Source organism: Pseudophryne corroboree, chromosome 6, assembly GCF_028390025.1.
Source record: "Pseudophryne corroboree isolate aPseCor3 chromosome 6, aPseCor3.hap2, whole genome shotgun sequence".
NCBI lineage: Eukaryota > Metazoa > Chordata > Amphibia > Anura > Myobatrachidae > Pseudophryne > Pseudophryne corroboree.
In genome coordinates, this window is record NC_086449.1 from 331424978 (window position 1) to 331448197 (window position 23220).

General features: G+C 45.2%; 1 protein-coding gene across 1 annotated transcript in view; it reads right to left on the bottom strand.

Moving 5' to 3' along the window:
* Positions 1-23220, bottom strand: part of SCAMP2 (secretory carrier membrane protein 2) — a 61202-nt gene that overhangs the window by 10499 nt on the left and 27483 nt on the right. The window contains exons 2-6 of the mRNA XM_063926383.1: positions 20045-20125; positions 19444-19533; positions 18421-18532; positions 3585-3713; positions 1120-1279 (exon numbers count right to left, since the gene is read on the bottom strand). Coding sequence (XP_063782453.1) covers positions 1120-1279; positions 3585-3713; positions 18421-18532; positions 19444-19533; positions 20045-20125 — 572 coding nt within the window. The remainder of the gene's footprint in view (positions 1-1119; positions 1280-3584; positions 3714-18420; positions 18533-19443; positions 19534-20044; positions 20126-23220) is intronic.

Genomic DNA, 23220 nt, shown 5'->3' on the forward strand with positions numbered 1-23220 from the left:
GCGAATGCTCCGAAATGTAATCTGAACTAATTGCATAACTGGGTCAAGAAACACAGGTTTAACAGAAAACTGGATAAAAGGCAATTAGTGACTCCTCAGCTAATATATTTAGTATCATTTGCTTTCTTTACAACTACTAATTCCAGGATGTTTTTGCATTATAACTAATTGCCGCTTTACATCTAGCGTCTATCTTGCCGGGATCTCGACAGGACCAGCAAATCAGAGCCTATTACATTTTGTTCAGAGAGTCAAAAAATATCAAGTAAACATAATGAGGATGTAGAGAACACCCTACTCATACCTCTCAACTGTCCCGATTTTTGTGGGACAGTCTGTTTTTTTGTGGGACTGTCCCGAAGTCCCACCACAGCTTCTATTCCCAGGAGACAGAGGGACTGGGGGCATGCCAGCAGCTCACAGAGCACTGGACATGCCCCCTCAGTCACCAAAACGGGAGTCATGGCTTGCGATCCTACGAAGTCACGCACCTTTTGCCGAGGCCACACACCCCTTTGCCGCACAAGGAGGTCCCGGCTCCCCCATCTTCAATGTTAGGAGGTATGCCCAAATACATGACTTATCTACTGAAGGTGATCAACCATAAAAACGGAAACACCAGCCATACCTCCTTCCATCACTGCTACGGCTTGTCCGTTCCCAGAGAATCATTGTGTGTAAACACCAACAGGGTTGAGAACACAAGTGTCTCCAGAAATTTGGTTGAATAGTTGGGACAACTCCTTAAAACTGACCAGTGGTCTTTTGTGCTGCTCACCTTACTTCCTCCAGGAATCTCCTATACCATTGTCATTTTAGTTAGTACTACCAACATATGTTTAGTGATGGTAAATCATTGTGAAATGGAATAAGGAAGAGTAACATACAAAATATAGGGGTCTATTTACTAAGCACTGAGTGGAGATAAAGTGGATGAAGATAAAGTACCAGCCAATGAGATCCTAACTGTCAACTCAGCCTGTGACATGGCAGTTAGGAGCCGATTGGCTGGGACTTTATCTCCATCAGATTTATCTCCATCCAAGGCTTAGTAAATAGACCCCATAGTTCTATAGGCATACATAATAACCCACTGCATTGCGCAAGTTCAAAAGTCACCTGAAAGCCTTGTAGATCGGCCGGTACCAGCACATGAAGGCACAGGGTGTGAACATAATAAACCACAAGATGGATAGGCCAAAATCCACACCACCATCAGAGGTTTGGGTGAAATACGCCAAGCAGGCCAGAAGATTAAGTAGCAGAGTGAATGAGTGTACTGGAGAAACAGGAGAAAGTAAAACAGTGTTAATTGATGCACACAATTTATTTCTAGTACATATTCTGCATTTTTAGGGGTTAAGCTTCTCACGTATTGTTATAAATGCAAGTTATCTACAATCTTTAGGAACAGCAATTTTTTGATTCTCTCACTAAAAGAAATGACATCACTGTTCATAGTGATTTGACCGATGCTGTATTCTCATGAATATTGGTTTATTTAAATTTAATATTAACATGTTTGCATATTATTGAGCTAAAGAATATATATTACATAAAAAGAATACTTATATTTGTCTAAGTCCACCATTCCTCTATAGAATACTGCCATGTTAATGTGAGCAGACACAGAAATGCAATGTACAGTACAGGGGGACAGAGCCAGTGATAACTCAGCAGCTCAGAAGACTGCACTATCTGTTCATTACCTCTTTGAGATGTGATTAGAACACTGTACTAAAATTGTATGTAAGATATGTAGAGGACTGTCAGGGCAGAGTTTAATAGCCACTCCACAACATGACAATCACGGGAAGGAGCACTTTATGAATTTTAAGGTTCTAAATCCAATATTGCAAAGGAACCCTATAACACTAAGGGATACATTTATCAACTATGCTCATTAGTGGGGTTAACACTAAAGAATATGCCATCAATACTTCTATAACTTACTTTTCCAGTGAGGTCCTGCGCTATTCCCCATCCTCTGTTTGCTGGCGGCCTGCGACAAGCTGCTGTGTAATGTGTGAGGGCTGCCTGCACTTGCACACTGCATAACCACTTGGCTGGGATTCAGCTTTGTGGAAGCCAAAAAGGCTTTTCCTGTATCCACATTGCCACCAATGATGACTGTACCACTAATGCCATCTATGGGTAGCGCAAGTGGTACAGTGACAGACAGCTGCAAACTAAGCATACTGCTAGGTGTTACAAAGTGAACAGAGGACACATTTCTTTTAGCAAGTACTAAAGGGGTTATGTCTCATTGTTTAAATGGAGACTTTAGGATGAGCTGTATCAAACCTTCTAAAGAGAGGAGAAGGTGCCCATCGTAACCAATCAGCTTTTGGTGCCCATCGTAACCAATCAGCTTTTACCTATAATTTCATATAATGTTCTTGGTAAATGCTAGCTAGAAGCTGTTAGGGCACTACAGGCAACTTCTCCACTTTTAGGAAGATGTGATTCATTTTTATTGAGTCAGATACAGGGGTATACGTAACAGCCTACGACTTGCAGGCATCAGCAAGATTCCGGCGGCGCTGCCTAATGTAGTGCCAATCATTTAAAAGGCGAAACCAACCTAGTTTTGCCTTTGAAATGATTACCACTTTAAAACATTGGGCAGACTCCCCGGGATCTCACCAATGCCTGCACAATGCAGCTTATTATGGGGGTAATTCCAAGTTGATCGCAGCAGGAAATTTTTTAGCAGTTGGGCAAAACCATGTGCACTGCAGGGGGGGCAGATATAACATGTGCAGAGAGAGTAAGATTTGGGTGGGTTATTTTGTATCTGTGCAGGGTAAATACTGGCTGCTTTATTTTTACACTGCAATTTAGATTGCAGATTGAACTCACCACACCCAAATCTAACTCTCTCTGCACATGTTAAATCTGCCTCCCCTGCAGTGCACATAGTTTTGCCCAATTGCTAACAAAATTCCTGCTGCGATCAACTTGGAATTACCCCCTATATTTCCCCAAAGTGAGCAGCACACAGATCTTCCTTGATGCACATACAGTAGCTATATAGCCATAAACATACAGATGTGTCCTCATACATCTTTGCTGCAGTCACGCCAAACAGCCCCTCTCGGCATGCCAGGTCGCATGAGAATCTTCTACTGTTGGGCATCTTTTTTTTTGCCGAAAATGCATCTTAGTCGCAATGCAATCCAGCTAGGAGGAGACTGTGCTGATTAAAGCGATATGTGATATATGACACTTGTGAATCTGTGTGCAACTGAGTCTCTGAATCTGTACACTAAGTGCTACAATGTAGCAGCCGCAGCTTTTTCCCAATAAAAGTTCTATTCTGCCCCGTACACAGAATCAGTCACATACAATATACAAGTGTCATATCACTTAAGAGCACAGTCTCCTCGTGCATCCTAGTTTGCATTGCATTGCTACCAAGACACATTTTTGGCAGAACAAGTCACCCAATGTTAGCAAAGCTGTACAGGACCTGGCGGCTCACTCACACCAGTCACCTCGCATTGAGGCAAACTGTATGAATACGCATCTGTATTACCATTCTGTCCTCGCCATACAAACCTCAGGAAATGGTTGATACCTACACATCCAGAGGTAGTAGAGCATTTTACACGTGCGCTGGAAATCAGCTGGGATGTCTGCAGAGAAGTCCTGGTAGAAGCAGGGTTTGATAGGACACTTGGGAGGAAGTGGGGGCCAGTTATTCTGTCGTACTGCAGAAAGAGAAAGATAAGGTAGCAGACACATTGTACTGTAATACCATCCAACACTGCTGTGCCGCAAACCAGTACAAATTCGGAAAGGGGACATGGCCCTGCGACGCTCCCATAGGAATGAATAGGATTGGGAGATGCCAAGACCCGTTACAAATCCCTTTTTGGCCGGTACAGACCATAAAAAAAGAAGAAAAAAAAAAAAAACCACAGTACTGTACCGGCCAAAAAGGTACAGTTGGAGGGTATGATGGATTTGTAACAAACAAGAGAAAGATACAATTAAAATAAAAAAACAAAACACTTATAACAAGTTATAGATTTAAACTGGTGTTAATAACTTAATGGAAACATAAGATTCTCAAATATATAGAGACAATCTTTGGACATAAAGCACAAGATAAAAACAGAAGCATGAAACTACCACAAGTAATCGTAGAGCCAAGTGTTTAAGCAAAACACCTCTACTATGTGAGGTTACTTAATCCTTTGGCATGTACAGTATATATGGATTCCATTTTTAGTAACCTAGGATTCAGTACAAAGTGATGTTAATCCACAAAAATGTATATATTTTTTAAATCATTTCAAAAGGGATAATTGGACATTTATTATTTGTAGAATTTAGAATGACATACAATGTTTCAGATTTTATTTGGGAAACAAAGAAAGCTGCTTGTTTCCTCTTCTTCATCTGATTATTACGATAATTAAACTTTCAAAGCAACTTTTTTGCTCAGTTTTTGCTTAGTTTGGTTCTGAATATGTTTTATTCATTTTTACTCAGTGTGTTTCTCTTTGTAGCGCTTTCTTGTTTAGGAACCTAAGATGTGAAGAATATATTTTGTGATAGAACCAAATAATAAGAATTTACTTACCGATAATTCTATTTCTCGTAGTCCGTAGTGGATGCTGGGGACTCCGTCAGGACCATGGGGTTTAGCGGCTCCGCAGGAGACAGGGCACAATAATAAAAGCTTTAGGATCAGGTGGTGTGCACTGGCTCCTCCCCCCATGACCCTCCTCCAAGCCTCAGTTAGGATACTGTGCCCGGACGAGCGTGCATAATAAGGAAGGATATTGAATCCCGGGTAAGACTCATACCAGCCACACCGTACAACCTGTGATCTGAACCCAGTTAACAGTATGATAACAACGAAGGAGCCTCTGAAAAGATGGCTCACAACAAGAATAACCCGATTTTTGTAACAATAACTATGTACAAGTATTGCAGACAATCCGCACTTGGGATGGGCGCCCAGCATCCACTACGGACTACGAGAAATAGAATTATCGGTAAGTAAATTCTTATTTTCTCTAACGTCCTAAGTGGATGCTGGGGACTCCGTCAGGACCATGGGGATTATACCAAAGCTCCCAAACGGGCGGGAGAGTGCGGATGACTCTGCAGCACCGAATGAGAGAACTCCAGGTCCTCCTCAGTCAGGGTGTGCCCCTGACCAAGTAGCAGCTCGGCAAAGTTGTAAAGCCGAGACCCTTCGGGCAGCCGCCCAAGATGAGCCCACTTTCTTGTGGAATGGGCTTTTACTGATTTTGGCTGTGGCAAGCCTGCCACAGAATGTGCAAGCTGAATTGTACTACAAATCCAGCGAGCAATCGTCTGCTTAGAAGCAGGAAAACCCATCTTGTTGGGTGCATACAGGCTAAACAGCGAGTCAGATTTTCTGACTCCAGTCGTCCTGGAACATATATTTTCAGGGCCCTGACAACGTCAAGTAACTTGGAGTCCTCCAAGTCCCTAGTAGCCGCAGGTACCACAATAGGTTGGTTCATGTGAAAAACAGAAAACACCTTAAGGAGAAATTGAGGACGAGTCCTCAATTCTGCCCTGTCAGAATGAAAAATTAAGTAAGGGCTTTTATATGATAAAGCCGCCCATTCTGACACACGCCTGGCTGAAGCCAGGGCTAATAGAATCTTCACCTTCCATGTGAAATATTTTAATTCCACAGTGGTGAGTGGATCAAACCAATGTGACTTTAGGAAACTCAAAACAACATTGAGATCCCAAGGTGCCACTGGGGGCACAAAAGGAGGCTGTATATGCAGTACCCCTTTTACAAACGTCTGAACTTCAGGCACTGAAGCCAGTTCTTTCTGGAAGAAATTCGACAGGGTCGAAATTTGAACCTTAATGGACCCTAATTTTAGGCCCATAGACGGTCCTGTTTTCAGGAAATGTAGGAAACGACCCAGTTGGAATTCCTCTGTAGGGACCTTCTTGGCCTCACACCACGCAATATATTTTCGCCAAATGCGGTGAAAATGTTTTGCGGTTACATCCTTTCTGGCTTCGACCAGGGTAGGGATGACTTCATCTGGAATGCCCTTTCAGGATCCGGCGTTCAACTGACATGCCGTCAAACGCAGCCGCGGTAAGTCTTGGAACAGACAAGGCCCCTGCTGGAGCAGGTCCTCTCTTAAAGGTAGAGGCCACGGTTCTTCCGTGAGCATCTCTTGAAGTTCCGGGTACCAAGTCCTTCTTGACCCATCCGGAACCACGAGTATCGTTCTTACTCATCTCCTTATGATTCTCAGTACTTTTGGTATGAGATGCATAGGAGGGAACACATACCCTGACTGGTACACCCACAGTGTTACCAGAGCGTCTACCGCTATTGCCTGAGGGTCCCTTGACCTGGCGCAATATCTGTCTAGTTTTTTGTTCAGGCGGTACGCCATCATGTCCACCTTTGGTTTTTCCCAACGGTTTACAATCATGTGGAAGACTTCCCGCTGAAGTCCCCACTCTCCCGGGTGGAGGTTATGCCTGCTGAGGAAGTCTGCTTCCCAGTCTTCCACTCCCGGAATTAACACTGCTGAGAGTGTTATCACATGATTTTTCGCCCAGCGAAGAATCCTTGCAGTTTCTGCCATTTCCCTCCTGCTTCATGTGCCGCCCTGTCTGTTTACGTGGGCGACTGCCGTGATGTTGTCCCACTGGATCAATACCGGCTGACCTTGAAGCAGAGGTCTTGCTAAGCTTAGAGCCTTGTAAATTGCCCTTAGCTCCAGTATATTTATGTGGAGAGAAGTCTCCAGACTTGATCACACTCCCTGGAAATTTTTTCCTTGTGTGACTGCTCCCCAGCCACTCAGGCTGGCATCCGTGGTCACCAGGACCCAGTCCTGAATGTCGAATCTGCGGCCCTTTCATAGATGAGCACTCTGCAGCCACCGCAGAAGAAAACACCCTTGTCCTTGGAGACAGGGTTATCCGCTGATGCATCTGAAGATGCGATCCGGACCATTTTCCCAGCAGATTCCACTGAAAGGTTCTTGCGTGAAATCTACCGAATGGGATCGCTTTGTAAGAAACCACCATTTTTCACAGGACCCTTGTGCAATGATGCACTGATACTTTTCCTGGTTTTAGGAGGTTCCTGACTAGCTCGGATAACTCCCTGGCCTTCTTCTCCGGGAGAAAACATCCTTTTCTGGACTGTGTCCAGAATCATTCCTAGGAACATTAGACGTGTCGTCGGAAAAAGCTGCGATTTTGGAATATTTAGAATCCACTCGTGCTGTCGTAGAACTACTTGAGATAGTGCTACTCCGACCGCCAACTGTTCTCTGGACCTTGCCCTTATCAGGAAAGCGTCCATATTTCTTTTAGGAAGAATCATCATTTCGGCCATTACCATGGTAAAGACCCGGGGTGCCGTGGACAATCCAAACGGCAGCGTCTGAACTGATAGTGACAGTTCTGTACCACGAACCTGAGATACCCTTGGTGAGAAGGGCAAAATTTGGACATGTAGGTAAGCGTCCCTGATATCCAGTGACACCATATCGTCCTGGTTCGCTATCACTGCTCTGAGTGACTCCATCTTGATTTGAACCCTTGTATGTAATTGTTCAAATCTTTTAGATCTCACCGAGCCGTTTGGCTTCAGTACCACAATATAGTGTGGAATAATACCCCTTCCCTTGTTGTAGGAGGGGTACTTTGATTATCACCTGCTGGGAATACAGCCTGTGAATTTTTTTTTCCAATACTGCCTCCCTGTCGGAGGGAGACGTTGGTAAAGCAGACTTCAGGAACTTGTGAGGGGAAGACGTCTCGAATTTCCAATGTACACCTGGGATACTACGTGTAGGATCCAGGAGTCCACTTGCGAGTGAGCCCACTGCGTGCTGAAACTCTTGAGATGACCCCCCAACGCACCTGAGTCCGCTTGTATGGCCCCAGCGTCATGCTGCGGACTTGGCAGAAGCTGTGGAGGACTTCTGTTCCTGGGAATGGGCTGCCTGCTGCAGTCTTCTTCCCTTTCCTCTAACCCTGGGCAGATATGACTGGCCTTTTGCCCGCCTGCCTTTATGGGTACGAAAGGACTGAGACTGAAAAGACTGTGTCCTTTTCTGCTGAGATGTGACTTGGGGTAACAAAAGGGGATTTTCCAGCTGTTGCCATGGCCACCAGGTCCGATGGACCGCCCCTTTATACGGCAATACTTCCATGTGCCGTCTGGAATCTGCATCACCTGACCACTGTCGTGTCTATAAACATCGTCTGGCAGATATGGACATCACATCTACTCTTGATGCCAGAATGCAAATATCCCTCTGCGCATCTCGCATATATAGAAATGCATCCTTAAAATGCTCTATAGTCAATAAAATATTGTTCCTGTCAAGGGTATCAATATTTTCAGTCAGGAAATCCGACCAAGCCCCCCCAGCGCTGCACATCCAGGCTGAGGCGATTGCTGGTCGTAGTATAACACCAGTCTGTGTGTATATACTTTTTAGGATATTTTTCAGCTTCCTATCAGCTGGCTCCTTGAGGGCGGCCGTATCTGGAGACGGTAACGCCACTTGTTTTTATAAGCGTGTGAGCGCCTTATCCACCCTAAGGTGCGTTTCCCAACTCGCCCTCACTTCTGGCGGGAAAGGGTATACCTCCAATAATTTTCTATCGGAGGAAACCCACGTATCATCACACACTTTAATTTATCTGATTCAGGAAAAACTACAAGTAGATTATTCCCACCCTACATAATACCCTTATTTGTGGTACTTGTAGTATCAGAAATATGTAACCCCTCCTTCATTGCCCTTAACATGTAACGTGTGGCCCTAAAGGAAAATACGTTTGTTTCTTCACCGTCGACACTGAAGTCAGTGTCCGTGTCTGTGTCGACCAACCGAGGTAAATGGGCGTTTTTACAAGCCCCTGACGGTGTCTGAGACGCCTGGACAGGTACTAATTTGTTTGCCGGCCGTCTCATGTCGTCAACCGACCTTGCATCGTGTTGACATTATCACGTAATTCCTAAATAAGCCATCCATTCCGGTGTCGACTCCCTAGAGAGTGACATCACCAATACAGGCAATTTGCTCCGCCTCCTCACCACATCGTCCTCCTACATGTCGACACACACGTACCGACACACAGCACACACACAGGGAATGCTCTGCTAGAGGACAGGACCCCACTAGCCCTTTGGGGAGACAGAGGGAGAGTTTGCCAGCACACACCAAAAACGCTATAATTATACAGGGACAACCCCTTATACAAGTGTTTTCCCTTATAGCATTTTTACATATGTAATCATATCGCCAAATAAGTGCCCCCCCTCTCTGTTTTAACCCTGTTTCTGTAGTGCAGTGCAGGGGAGAGCCTGGGAGCCTTCCTCACAGCAGAGCTGAGCAGGAAAATGGCGCCGTGTGCTGAGGAGAATAGGCCCCGCCCCCTAAAACGGCGGGCTCTTCTCCCGGAGTTTGTGAGATCTGGCAGGGGTTAAATACATCCATATAGCCTCAAGGGCTATATGTGATCTATTTTAGCCATAAAAAAGGTATAATACATTGCTGCCCAGGGCGCCCCCCCCAGCGCCCTGCACCCTCAGTGACCGCTGGTATGAAGTGTGCTGACAACAATGGCGCACAGCTGCAGTGCTGTGCGCTACCTTATGAAGACTGAAAGTCTTCTGCCGCCTGTTTCTGGACCTCTGGACCTCTTCAACTTCGGCATCTGCAAGGGGGGTCGGCGGCACGGCTCCGGGACGAACCCCAGGGTGAGACCTGTGTTCCGACTCCCTCTGGAGCTAATGGTGTCCAGTAGCCTAAGAAGCAAATCCATCCTGCACGCAGGTGAGTTTACTTCTCTCCCCTAAGTCCCTCGTAGCAGTGAGCCTGTTGCCAGCAGGACTCACCGAAAATAAAAAACCTAACTTAAACTTTTATTCTAAGCAGCTCAGGAGAGCCACCTAGATTGCACCCTTCTCGGCCGGGCACAAAAATCTAACTGAGGCTTGGAGGAGGGTCATGGGGGGAGGAGCCAGTGCACACCACCTGATCCTAAAGCTTTTATTATTGTGCCCTGTCTCCTGCGGAGCCGCTAAACCCCATGGTCCTGACGGAGTCCCCAGCATCCACTTAGGACGTTAGAGAAAATAATAATAATAATAATAATAATAATAATAATAATAATACCTGGTGATCCAACATTATTTGCAAACTAATTACTCAGAGTCAACAATTCCATGTTAATGCCACACATTTCTTCCACTCTTGTTTTTGGAGTAAGCAAAATTGACAATGCTTATGTATGTACTCTATCCAACTTTACTACCAGCTATATTAAATGTAGAAGTAATATCCGGATGCCAGAATCATATGAGGTAAGTTAGCGGGGGTATAAAGCTTCTCTAGACAGGTTACTTTGTATTCCTAAGGACAATGTGAACTATACACTGAAACCTTGGATCATATTTACTTGCTATTGTATATTTTCTCTGAATCTTGAGTGCTATCTGATGATTATATATATATATATATATATATATATATATATATATATATATATATATATATATATATATATACACACACACATATACACATACATACATACATATACACACACAGTATATTATATATACACACACACACAATCACCATATTTACGTTGGTAAAATTGGGTATGTGTTTCTTATATGCAACACTAGTAAATGTGTATATCAATCTATATATCTGTAATAATGCGTCCTATTAGGGCACTGTAGTTTATTCTATATGTTGAAATTGTTGGTTTGTATACTAATCTGATGATCAGAAATCTATCTACGGCTGTTCTAGTTTATTACTGGGAAAATAGTATGTGCTTAGTATTAATGTATATTGCCAATACGGTCATTTCCCAAATTATTAAATATCTAATCACTTCTACAAAATTGGTAGAATTGTATCAGTTCTTTCTAAACCTGGTCTATGGAACCCAGTTTCAGAACCCACTTAAAATATTCTGAAAGAACAAGCAACTGTCAATAGTTTATTTTAAGTCACTTTGGACAAATTTTATTCTGAATAACAAATCACATGTCTGGACAAAACAATTCAAAATAAATACATTTAAGACTTTTAAAGACCTCCTCTACAGTATGAATAGTTAGCAATGGAGGAAAGAAAAGTATTCTTTCCTCTATTACTACCTATACTCAAGCATTACTCCCAGGGGAGCACCTCCTTGTAGCAGAACTATTATTCCTTGATTAGGATATATTTAGCCTTATTTGGAGTTACCCACTACACTTTCCCCCCCCCCCCCTTCTACACTGTTACTGAACCAGTGCTCAGGTCCCTATCCCCCCTCCCTTTACCATACACACTAAGGCTAGGGCCACACATAGCGGCCAGCGGGAACCGCATGGCCGGAAGGAGGGTTTTGCGTTTACACAGATCCTGTTCTGCAGGATGCCCTAGAACAGGATCCGACCAGAGCAACAGGATTTCAATGCACAGTGTGAACACAAACATAGAAATGAACACATACATAGAAATGTATGCGTTCACCTTAAAATCCTGTCGTCCTGCCATCTGGCTCATTCGCAGCATGCTGCGGTTGGATCCGGTGGTGGCGGGAATGCTGCATATGTGTGGGTGCAGGCTCCTTCCGGCCACACGGGACCCGCTTGGCCGATATGTGTGGCCCTAGCCTAAGTATGAATAGTTAATTAGAATACAATACAACAAATACCATATGATGATCATATATCAGGATAATGCTTATAAATCATGAAATAATGACTTGCTGAATTCATTCAAAATTCAGCCATTTAAAAGACCAGTAACTCTAAAATACTAGTTGACTTAAACAAAAGGAGTACTCCAACAGAACCCAGGGTAGATTTTCTTGGCATTGAGGAACACTGCAGTTGGCCTCCTTTAGCAGACAATTGCTGGTAGGGACACACTGTTTCTACAGTACTACATAGCAACGGTGGAAAAAAAAAACTATAGAAGCAGTTAAGGGAACAGGTCAGGGCAGATTCTCCTGTTGAATGGAGAATCAGAGACAAAATAATGACATACATTTCAAGTTCGACATTAGAAAGTAAGTTTGCTTGAGCATTAAATATATTGTATACTTTGTTCCCATAAAAACAGAATATTCTATCTTTAAATAAAGTAGACTTTTAAGATGATCAATACACTTTATGCTGCCGGGACGATTAGATGTGCACAGTAGAAAACGCATATTTCACTGAACATTACCATGAGCTGTGAGGAAAAATAGGGATTTTTGTTTACTTACCGTAAAATCTCTTTCTCTGATTCCATCTGGGGGACGCTGCGCCGTTACTTGTGGGTTAGAGGTGTGTGGTTGTGGAGTTTGGCACAGAACTATTAAGAACTGACCCCTCCCCCCTCTAACCCCTCCCATCTCCTTCCTGCCCAGCCAGCACCTCAGTTAACGTTTAGCCAAGCCAAAGGAGATAGACCGCAAAAATTTACTGGTTAAACCAGACAACCATATGGGAGGGATCGCAGCGTCCCCCAGATGGAATCAGAGAAAGAGATTTTACGGTAAGTAAACAAAAATCCCTATTTCTCTTTCATCCATCTGGGGGACGCTGCGCCGTTACTTGTGGGATTTCCCAAAGCAAGCTAATGAGAGGAGGGAGAAGTAGACGGCATAGCCGTCCGTAAAATTTGACGCCCAACAGAGGCAGTTTCCAAATTGAAAATATGACAAAAAACGGTAAACCCTTTTTGAACCGTATGCACAGACGACCAAGTCGCCGCCCTACATAGCTGCTCAATAGATGCATTCCCGCGAGCAGCCCAAGAAGCTCCAACTCGAATGAGCTGGAATCGATTCAGAAACTGAAATATCAGAAAACTGTTTTTATGGCGAAATCACCCAACGAGCCACTGTGTTCTTGGAAGCCGGCCAATCTCGTTTGGGCGCATCAATTAAAAACTAACAATGCAGCCGTACGACAGACAGGATTTGGACAAGATAAATAAATCCGTAAGGCCCTAAGCATATCTAAGAGAGCTAAATGGGAATCCTCCCCGGAAGGAGAAGGAGTAAACGCTGGAAGGACAATGTCCTAATTTAGATGAAACGCTGACACAACTTTCGTAAGGAAGGAAGGTTTTTGTTCGCAGAATCACCCGGCTATCATGAAACCTCAACAAGGGTGGTCTGCAAGAAAGAGCTGTCCATGCAGACACTCGTCCTGCGGAGGCAATTGTCAATAGGAAGACAACTTTTGAACGTTAGATACCGCAATTTTACAGATTCCAAATAGTTCAAATGGAGAATACTGAAGAGCCGTAAAGATTAAGTTACAGTCCCAAGCAGGAACCAGAGGAACAAAAGGTGGCTGAATCCGAAGAACTCCCTGAAGGAACGTCTGAACTTCTGGAAAGATAGCCAGTCTCTTTAGAAAGAAAGAACCGATAAGTCAGAAACTTGACCCTTCAGTGAAGAAGTCTCAGACCCTTATTGAGACCCTCCTGAAGGAAGTATAACAGACGAGAATACGAAACAAATCCGGTGTTAAACCACGCTTTTCACACCAATCAAAGTAAATACGCTACACTCTGTGGTATACTCTAGAAGTCACCGTTTTTTTTTTTTTGTTTTTTAGCCTGAGTCATCGTTTACACAACAAGACGAGAAAAAAACCCTTTTCCCTTAAAAGGTTGGGTTCAAGAACCAAATCGTCAAAGCCAGCCGACCCAACCTGGGTGGTGACCTGGTCCTTGAATCAGAAGATCCGGACACAGAGGGAGTCGGAAAGGTTCCTCGACGACCATATTGTGACGAAGAATGTACCACTGTCAGCGTGGCCAAGCTGAGGCTACCCAAATGATTGGGAGACCTTCTTACTGAATGTGTTTAAGCAGACGTGGAATCAGTGGAAATGGTGGAAACACATATCCCAGTTGAAAGTGCCACGGTGCTGTCAGTGCATCGATTAGAATTGCTTGAGGGTCCTGAGTACGCGACCCGTAGAGAGGAAGATTATTATTGAGACGAGACTCATCAGATCTACATCGGGCAACCCCCACCGGGCTACTAGAGTCAGAAACACCTCCTGGTGAAACTCCCACGCTCCCGGATGCATCGTGTGACGGCTGAAGAAATCCGCTTCCCAGTTCTCTATTTCTGGAATATGAATCGCGAATATAGCCAGGAACCAATGTTCCGCCCATGTGAGAGTCTGAGCGACTTCGTTCATTGCGGACCAGCTTCGAGTACCTCCTTCCTTGTCTATGTAAGCAACTGCTGAGGCGCTGTCGGACTGAATCCGCACTGGATGACCTTGAACCATGGTTTGAATCCGAAGTAGTGCATACCGGATTGTCCTTAACTCCAAGATGCTGATCTGCAACTTTAACTCTTGACTGGTCCAGAGTCCCTGAAAGTGATGAGTCTGAAACACCGCCCCCCAACCTCTGAGGCCGGTGTTTGTGGTGACCATCACCCAAGACCAAATTGTGAACGGAACTACTTTGGTCAAATTGTATCTGTGAAACCCCCAGCGAAGCGACTGACGAGTCTGTACAGACACGCGGACCAACAGTAATTCGAGATGAGGCCCTGTCCGAGTCCAACAGTTGAGAATCTGAGTCTGAAAAGGGTCGAGTCTGAAACGTGGCATATGGAACTGCCTTGAAGGTTGCCACCATCTTGTCTCAGTTGCATGCAACGGAGAACCGAAACCACCGGTAAATGTAGCCGTGTTCGAATTCTGGACTGTATGTCCTGAATCTTGTCCTGAGGAAGAACCACTTTTCTGGTTGTTGGTGTCGAATAAAAGTCCCAGAAACATCATCTTCCGGGAAGGAAGCAAAGATGACTTCAGACAATAAATGATTCATCCGAATGACCGCAGAGACTCCATAGCGAGACGCAAGTTCTGATGAAGAATCCACCCTGCCTTGATCAACAGATTACCCAAATACAGAATAATGTTGATTCCCTGCCTGAAACTGAAAATGTCAAGGCCGACCGCGAATCTCAGAAGAGATTGATGACCCGTCCAAATAGAAACAAACAGATAGGCGTCTTACGTCCAATTAGGCCAAATATCCCCGTTTCCTTGGCGACAATAACCGAGAGGATGGATTCCATTATGAACTTCTGGGTTGAAATGAACCCTCCAGTTTGTCCACGAGTAAAATCCCGACCTCTCTGCCGAGCGGGACCTAGAAGAATTACTTCATTTCGTAAGCAAAATGGCTGTTGCATGATGAAGAGCTCGACGTCCGAAGGAACCATATGAAAGAGGTGTGATGAACACCCGATATGGGACTGGTTCCTCGTGATCTAACAAATATTCTCTGGATATGACCTCCGTCACCCACCGATCTGGTCTCGATAGGAACCACCCTTCTTTGAACTGTAGTAACCGAGTCTCAACCGTCACTGACTCCTCCGAGGATCGTGAACCGTCATGCAGTAGGTTTGTTGGCAGGTTTACGTCTACCTCTGAATGCCTCCCTTCGTGGGTATCCCCTGTATATGAAAGTACCGAAACCTTGTAGAATTCGGTTTCGGAGGAGCAACTGGAAGAAAGGGGTTCCTTCTGTAGAATGTGAGATAATCTTCTTTGATTCCGACCTAAAGAGTACTCACCTTCAAAGGGTACCGCCGACAAGGTCTGTTTGGAGTCAAAATCGTCATTCCAAACCCGAGACCAAAGAGACCGTCTTGTTGTCACGGTCAAGGCAGAAATACGGGATTGTAGTGCAGCAGGATCAACCAAGGCCTCACCCACATAAGTAAGAACCTTCTGAAATCTGTTCTGTTAACTGAATGGCTTCCGATGGATCGTCAGACTACCTTCCAGAGATGACCTGTGCTAGTCAGTCATCCGCTACCTTGAGGACCCAAGCGCCAGCTAAAAGTGGGTGAAGAGAAACACCTGATAAAGAAAACAGATTTAGGCATTGCTTCAATCTTCCTATCTGTAGGATCTTTCAACGTCCCAGAATGTACAGAAGGAATAACCGTAGTTCCTGCTAAATTTGAAATGGGAACGTCTACCTTTTGGCCTGTTTCCCAAAATCTGATATCCTCCCTCTATAAAAGGATATAGAAATTTTTATGCCGTAGGGGCTTGGAAACGAGAATCCGGCTTAAGTCAGGCTCCTTTAAAATATCCCTGTTATTAAGGTGACGGATGGAGTCTATCAGCAATCTAACAGCTGAGCTAGTAGAAAAGTCATCTTCCCAGACCGAAATCTCGCCCCACTCTGGGTCTACTTCCCCTTTTTTATAAAAACCACACCTGAACATTGTTCTAGGTGCATGCAGACAGCACATGCGCTGTGTCAATCAGAACCTCCAATGGGAATTACTCCAACTCCTCCCCCAGAAAGTTATAGCGGCAACGGCTATGGCCGTTTTGTAGCAGAAGAACTGCCGGCAGAGTTTACAAACTTGTTTTGGGATTGAATTAAATCAGCAAGACATCTGCCCATATTTTAAGCCCACACCAGATGTGTCTGGCCCAAGCAGACATAGACTGATCCGCGGAACCTCCCTGTTGGATCACCACAGATGCACCAGAGCATGAAGCACAGAGGGTATCAGCATCCGCTTTACCCTTAGCTAGCCTTGACTCACATTGTAAGCAGAAAAATAACCACCGAGGAGGTCTTTCCTCTTTGTAGATCCTTCTGACGTATTGACATAATTAAACTTTATTTATTCTTTATTTTTATTTTTTTAAACAAGTGCACTACAAACGAACTATAAGCTCAGTAGAGTAATTTGTGCAAAAATTAAATCTGTTAACTCTCATTACAAGTGTAGAGTAACACTATGCCCCCAAAGTATACTTGCTGTTAGGTGTGTGCTGCACAGCACCCCTCGTACTGTCTCCATAGAAGATGGCGCCCGGTGCTTTGCAGACGCTGGCCGGGAGGGCGCGCAAGGCAGTGCAGTGCGGGAATCCGTCCTTTTGAAGTAAGCGCCGCGTCCCCCTGCTATAGCCGGAAGCCTGCGTCTCCTGCTCACTGCTACATCCAGCGGTTCCCCAGCGGCTCTGATCGGGCAGTGGCTCCCGCACACCGCTACATACAGCGGCTCTGTGCGGGCAGCCTCTAGCGATCCCCCGGAGAGTGACTCACCACTCTCTTCCCCTTTCCTTCAGTCAAAACACAGAGGAATATGTGACTGCACTCCAACGCTCACCTCCGGAGAGAGAGCGGAGGGGGAGGGGGGGGGGGGAGAGAGGCACACAAGTATAAATATAAATATGAAGGACACAGTAATAAATATATATTCTATATTATATAGGAAGGATAGACCAATACTGTCAGAGACAGATTGTGTCTATCCTGTACCTCCTCACTGCCGACTTCTTAGGAACAGGAATCCAGCCCCAGTGACCGAAGTGTGGTGGCTTCCAGCGGCAGAACAGAGTGGGAATCTCTAGCTAACCCCACTCTAGTAGCACCTGTCACCTGTATACAGGGACTAGGCACTCCAAGTGATAAAATAATAAAATACCTAACTAAAATCTTCAGAGAGAAAAATCTGTGTCTGTACTCCACAGGCACAAAACTAAAACCGAGGTGCTGGCTGGGCAGGAAGGAGATGGGAGGGGTTAGAGGGGGGAGGGGTCAGTTCTTAATAGTTCTGTGCCAAACTCCACAACCACACACCTCTAACCCACAAGTAACGGCGCAGCGTCCCCCAGATGGATGAAAGAGAAATGAGTGAGCTTTCTGTGCACAAAGTGCCTTTGGCCGTTGATTCTGGCAGAGGGTGTAGTACGGGTGACTACACCGCTTACCGACGCCGGGATCCCGGCAGCATACCGACGCCGGGATCCCGGCGGGGAGGGGAGAGTGCAGCAAGCCCCTTGCGGGCTCGCTGCGCTCGCCACGCTGCGTGTGCGGTCTTGGTGGCGACCTGCGGTCGCCACGGGTTCTATTCCCACTCCATGGGTGTCGTGGACACCCACGAGTGGAAATAGTCCCTGTTGGTCGGCATGCCGACCATCGGGACAGTGACCTGTCGGGCTGGTGGAGGAGGTCATGTGACTGTCGGTCAGCTGACCGGCGGTCACATGAATACCACCCCTGGCAGACACTCTGCGCCAATTGCTTAAAATTGAAGCCCACCTTAAAATGTTGCTAGTTGTCAATGTTTATTTTCTTTTATTGCGTGTGTGTGTTTTAAGAACTGTATATATTTTTCAAAAACAGTGTAAGAACAATTAGCAGTAGCCAAGGTAGCAATTGTTATATTTACCAACTTTAACATTCTAAATGGATTATCCAACACATTGCTTTGTTTAAAATGTAATTGATTGGAGCTTCACTTTACAATAGGTCACAAATGCTCTGACATAAACAGAACGCTACATACCACAAGATACAATGCAAACGATCACACAAACAAGTTAATCAGTACAAATGACTGCATACTCACAGTTGATATTTACATTCCTCATTTCCTTCTCTTTCCTCTCTATTTCAGCTGCTTTCCTGTCTAGCTCTTCCTGTTGCTGCAGGAGGCCAGCTTGTGCGGCCATTGCTACTGCCTATAGAGAAAGGTGAAAGAGAAGGTGTCTAGGATACATCTACACATGTATACAGCAAGCCAGCCTATGATAAAGCAGCGCATAGGCAAATACTGAACGTGTTATTTTAGAGCAGTGAGACATTTTGGCACATGCGCAGAGCACAAGACGCTGCACCATAAAGTCTGGTCCCTGGTGACAAGTTATCCTTGCGGGGCTATCCAATTAGTGGTGAAACAACATCGGGTGCGGAAAACAAACATTTCTTGCACTTTATTCTGATGTTACACAGGTATTTTTTCTTACAGGTTTTATAATTTGGATCACCCGTAAAAAAATAGCATTCCTCCCGAAAACACAAAGGTTAATTGAACCAGTGTGTTTTAGGTAGAAAGACCCATTTTCGCATAAAAACGGGGCTGTTTCTGGGGATTTGGTTTCGCCTACCCTAGGCAGGTGAAACAAAATCCCTGATAAGCCGCGTTGCTTTCCGACTTATCGGGGCTTCATTAGATAGCCCTTGGCATGACAATTAGCCGCAGTAAATTACTGCGACTAATTGGATATACCCCTTAATGTTAGATCTTTTCAATCTGCATGACAGGTTCATATGTGCACGAGGAACATTTGAAAAAGTAATTTTGGAAATACTGCTCACTGCTGACTACAAGTAGGAGACAAAATACATCCTTGCACATAGAAGTTTGTATTTTTTTTTCTCTAAATACATTTGCTAAAGATCATTCAAAACCAAAAATATCCATTAGTCTGAATTAATACAATCACATTACAGAATTGCCACATCAATTAGAGAATTACTACACTACTACCACAAATGAAAAAAAGGACACATCAGTGCAGCAATGATTACAATAAAAAAAAAAAAGCTTAAATACAGAAATGATTCAAAAGACGCTATATACAAAATGTACCTGTGGTGATGGTTCAATGGATGGCTGGAGAACAGCTGGCTGGGAAGGCATCACAGGCTGCACTGGGACTGTTTTTTGATTGCTTGGTGTCTGTAAGCAAGCAATAGAATTCTATTAACAAGACGTGATGACCACATGTCCACGTTTTCGTTTAAGGGGAAAGTTAACCAAGTCCCCCCAACCCCCTTTCCCCTTCTCAAAGTAAATGATTTGGAAAAACACAACTTGTGTGTGTAACACATGATATACCCACATATGCTATGAACACTCAAAAACACACAGACTCTACAACCACTGTACATTCCTGTGTAGATTGGATAAACATTGGGTATAAGTGATAGTTAGGCAGGAGGTCAATGGATGGCAGAACAGTCACTCTATATGGCACCAATGCTGTCTTTATCAGAATACCAGAATGCATATATTGTAAGTACTACATTTCCTACAATCACAGGACATGGGAAAGGTCCTAATTTCCAGCCATCTCCTACAACAGGAAGGAGGCATGGTCCAGATATGAAAATCTGGTTCATGAAATGTATTCATCTTTGCTAGTTGAACAAAACTTTCTATATTCATGAAAAACATTATTCATACCCACCAAGTGTGAATTCTCTGAGAAAGGGTTAAACTCTTCAATGTTCCCATGACCACCGGTAGTTATCTGAGTCACTGAGGGATCCTGGGGAGATGAGCACACATAAAATAGTTTTACGTTTTAAAAAATACTAACCTAATAATAAGAATTTACTTACCGATAATTCTATTTCTCATAGTCCGTAGTGGATGCTGGGACTTCCGTAAGGACCATGGGGAATAGCGGCTCCGCAGGAGACTGGGCACAAAAGTAAAAGCTTTAGACTAGCTGGTGTGCACTGGCTCCTCCCCCTATGACCCTCCTCCAAGCCTCAGTTAGGATACTGTGCCCGGACGAGCGTACATAATAAGGAAGGATTTTGAATCCCGGGTAAGACTCATACCAGCCACACCAATCACACCGTACAACCTGTGATCTGAACCCAGTTAACAGTATGATAAACGTAGGAGCCTCTGAAAAGATGGCTCACAACAATAAACAACCCGATTTTTTTGTAACAATAACTATATACAAGTATTGCAGACAATCCGCACTTGGGATGGGCGCCCAGCATCCACTACGGACTATGAGAAATAGAATTATCGGTAAGTAAATTCTTATTTTCTCTGACGTCCTAGTGGATGCTGGGACTTCCGTAAGGACCATGGGGATTATACCAAAGCTCCCAAACGGGCGGGAGAGTGCGGATGACTCTGCAGCACCGAATGAGAGAACTCCAGGTCCTCCTCAGCCAGGGTATCGAATTTGTAAAATTTTGCAAACGTGTTTGCCCCTGACCAAGTAGCTGCTCGGCAAAGTTGTAAAGCCGAGACCCCTCGGGCAGCCGCCCAAGATGAGCCCACTTTCCTTGTGGAATGGGCTTTAACAGATTTTGGCTGTGGCAGTCCTGCCACAGAATGTGCAAGCTGAATTGTACTACAAATCCAACGAGCAATCGTCTGCTTAGAAGCAGGAGCACCCAGCTTGTTAGGTGCATACAGGATAAACAGCGAGTCAGATTTTCTGACTCCAGCCGTCCTGGAAACATATATTTTCAGGGCCCTGACTACGTCCAACAACTTGGAGTCCTCCAAGTCCCTAGTAGCCGCAGGCACCACAATAGGTTGGTTCATGTGAAACGCTGAAACCACCTTAGGGAGAAATTGAGGACGAGTCCTCAATTCTGCCCTGTCTGAATGAAAAATTAGGTAAGGGCTTTTATATGACAAAGCCGCCAATTCTGAGACACGCCTGGCTGACGCCAGAGCTAACAGCATGACCACCTTCCATGTGAGATATTTTAATTCCACAGTGGTGAGTGGTTCAAACCAATGTGATTTTAGGAACCCTAAAACTACATTGAGATCCCAAGGTGCCACTGGTGGCACAAAAGGAGGCTGTATATGCAGTACCCCCTTGACAAACGTCTGAACTTCAGGCACTGAAGCCAGTTCTTTCTGGAAGAAGATCGACAGGGCCGAAATTTGAACCTTAATGGATCCTAATTTTAGGCCCATAGACAGTCCTGCTTGCAGGAAATGCAGGAAACGACCCAGTTGAAATTCCTCTGTGGGGGCCTTCTTGGCCTCACACCACGCAACATATTTTCGCCAAATGCGGTGATAATGTTTCGCGGTTACATCCTTCCTGGCTTTGATCAGGGTAGGGATGACTTCATCTGGAATGCCTTTTTCCATCAGGATCCGGCGTTCAACTGCCATGCCGTCAAACGCAGCCGCGGTAAGTCTTGGAACAGACAAGGTCCCTGCTGGAGCAGGTCCTTTCTTAGAGGTAGAGGCCACGGGTCCGCCGTGAGCATCTCTTGCAGTTCCGGGTACCAAGTTCTTCTTGGCCAATCCGGAGCCACGAGTATAGTTCTTACTCCTCTCCTTCTTATGATTCTCAGTACTTTGGGTATGAGAGGCAGAGGAGGGAACACATACACCGACTGGTACACCCACTGTGTTACCAGAGCGTCCACCGCTATTGCCTGAGGGTCCCTTGACCTGGCGCAATATCTGTCCAGTTTTTTGTTGAGACGGGACGCCATCATGTCCACCTTTGGTTTTTCCCAACGGTTTACAATCACTTGAAAGACTTCTGGGTGAAGTCCCCACTCCCCCGGGTGGAGGTCGTGTCTGCTGAGGAAGTCTGCTTCCCAGTTGTCCACTCCCGGAATGAACACTGCTGACAGTGCCACCACATGATTTTCCGCCCAGCGAAGAATCCTTGCAGCTTCTGCCATTGCACTCCTGCTTCTTGTGCCGCCCTGTCTGTTGACGTGGGCGACTGCCGTGATGTTGTCCGATTGGCTCATTACCGACTGACCCTGAAGCAGAGGCCTTGCTTGACTTAGGGCATTGTAAATGGCCCTTAGTTCCAGGATATTTATGTGAAGAGACGTTTCCATGCTTGACCACAAGCCCTGGAAATTTCTTCCCTGTGTGACTGCTCCCCAGCCTCTCAGGCTGGCATCGGTGGTCACCAGCATCCAATCCTGAATGCCGAATCTGCGGCCCTCTAGAAGATGAGCACTCTGTAACCACCACAGGAGAGACACCCTTGTCCTTGGAGATAGGGTTATCCGCTGATGCATCTGAAGATGCGATCCGGACCATTTGTCCAGCAGATCCCACTGAAAAGTTCTTGCATGGAATCTTCCGAATGGAATCGCTTCGTAAGAAGCCACCATTTTTCCCAGGACTCTCGTGCATTGATGCACTGACACTTGGCCTGGTTTTAGGAGTTTCCTGACTAGCTCGGATAACTCCCTGGCCTTCTCCTCCGGGAGAAACACCTTTTTCTGGACTGTGTCCAGAATCATCCCCAGGAACAGTAGACGTGTTGTTGGAATCAGCTGTGATTTTGGGATATTTAGGATCCACCCGTGCTGACGTAGCACTACCTGAGATAGTGCTACTCCGACCTCTAACTGTTCCCTGGACCTTGCCCTTATCAGGAGATCGTCCAAGTAAGGGATAATTAAGACGCCTTTTCTTCGAAGAAGAATCATCATTTCGGCCATTACCTTGGTAAAGACCCGTGGGCCGTGGACAATCCAAACGGCAGCGTCTGAAACTGATAATGACAGTTTTGTACCACAAACCTGAGGTACCCTTGGTGAGAAGGGTAGATTGGGACATGGAGATAAGCATCTTTGATGTCTAGAGATACCATATAGTCCCCTTCTTCCAGGTTCG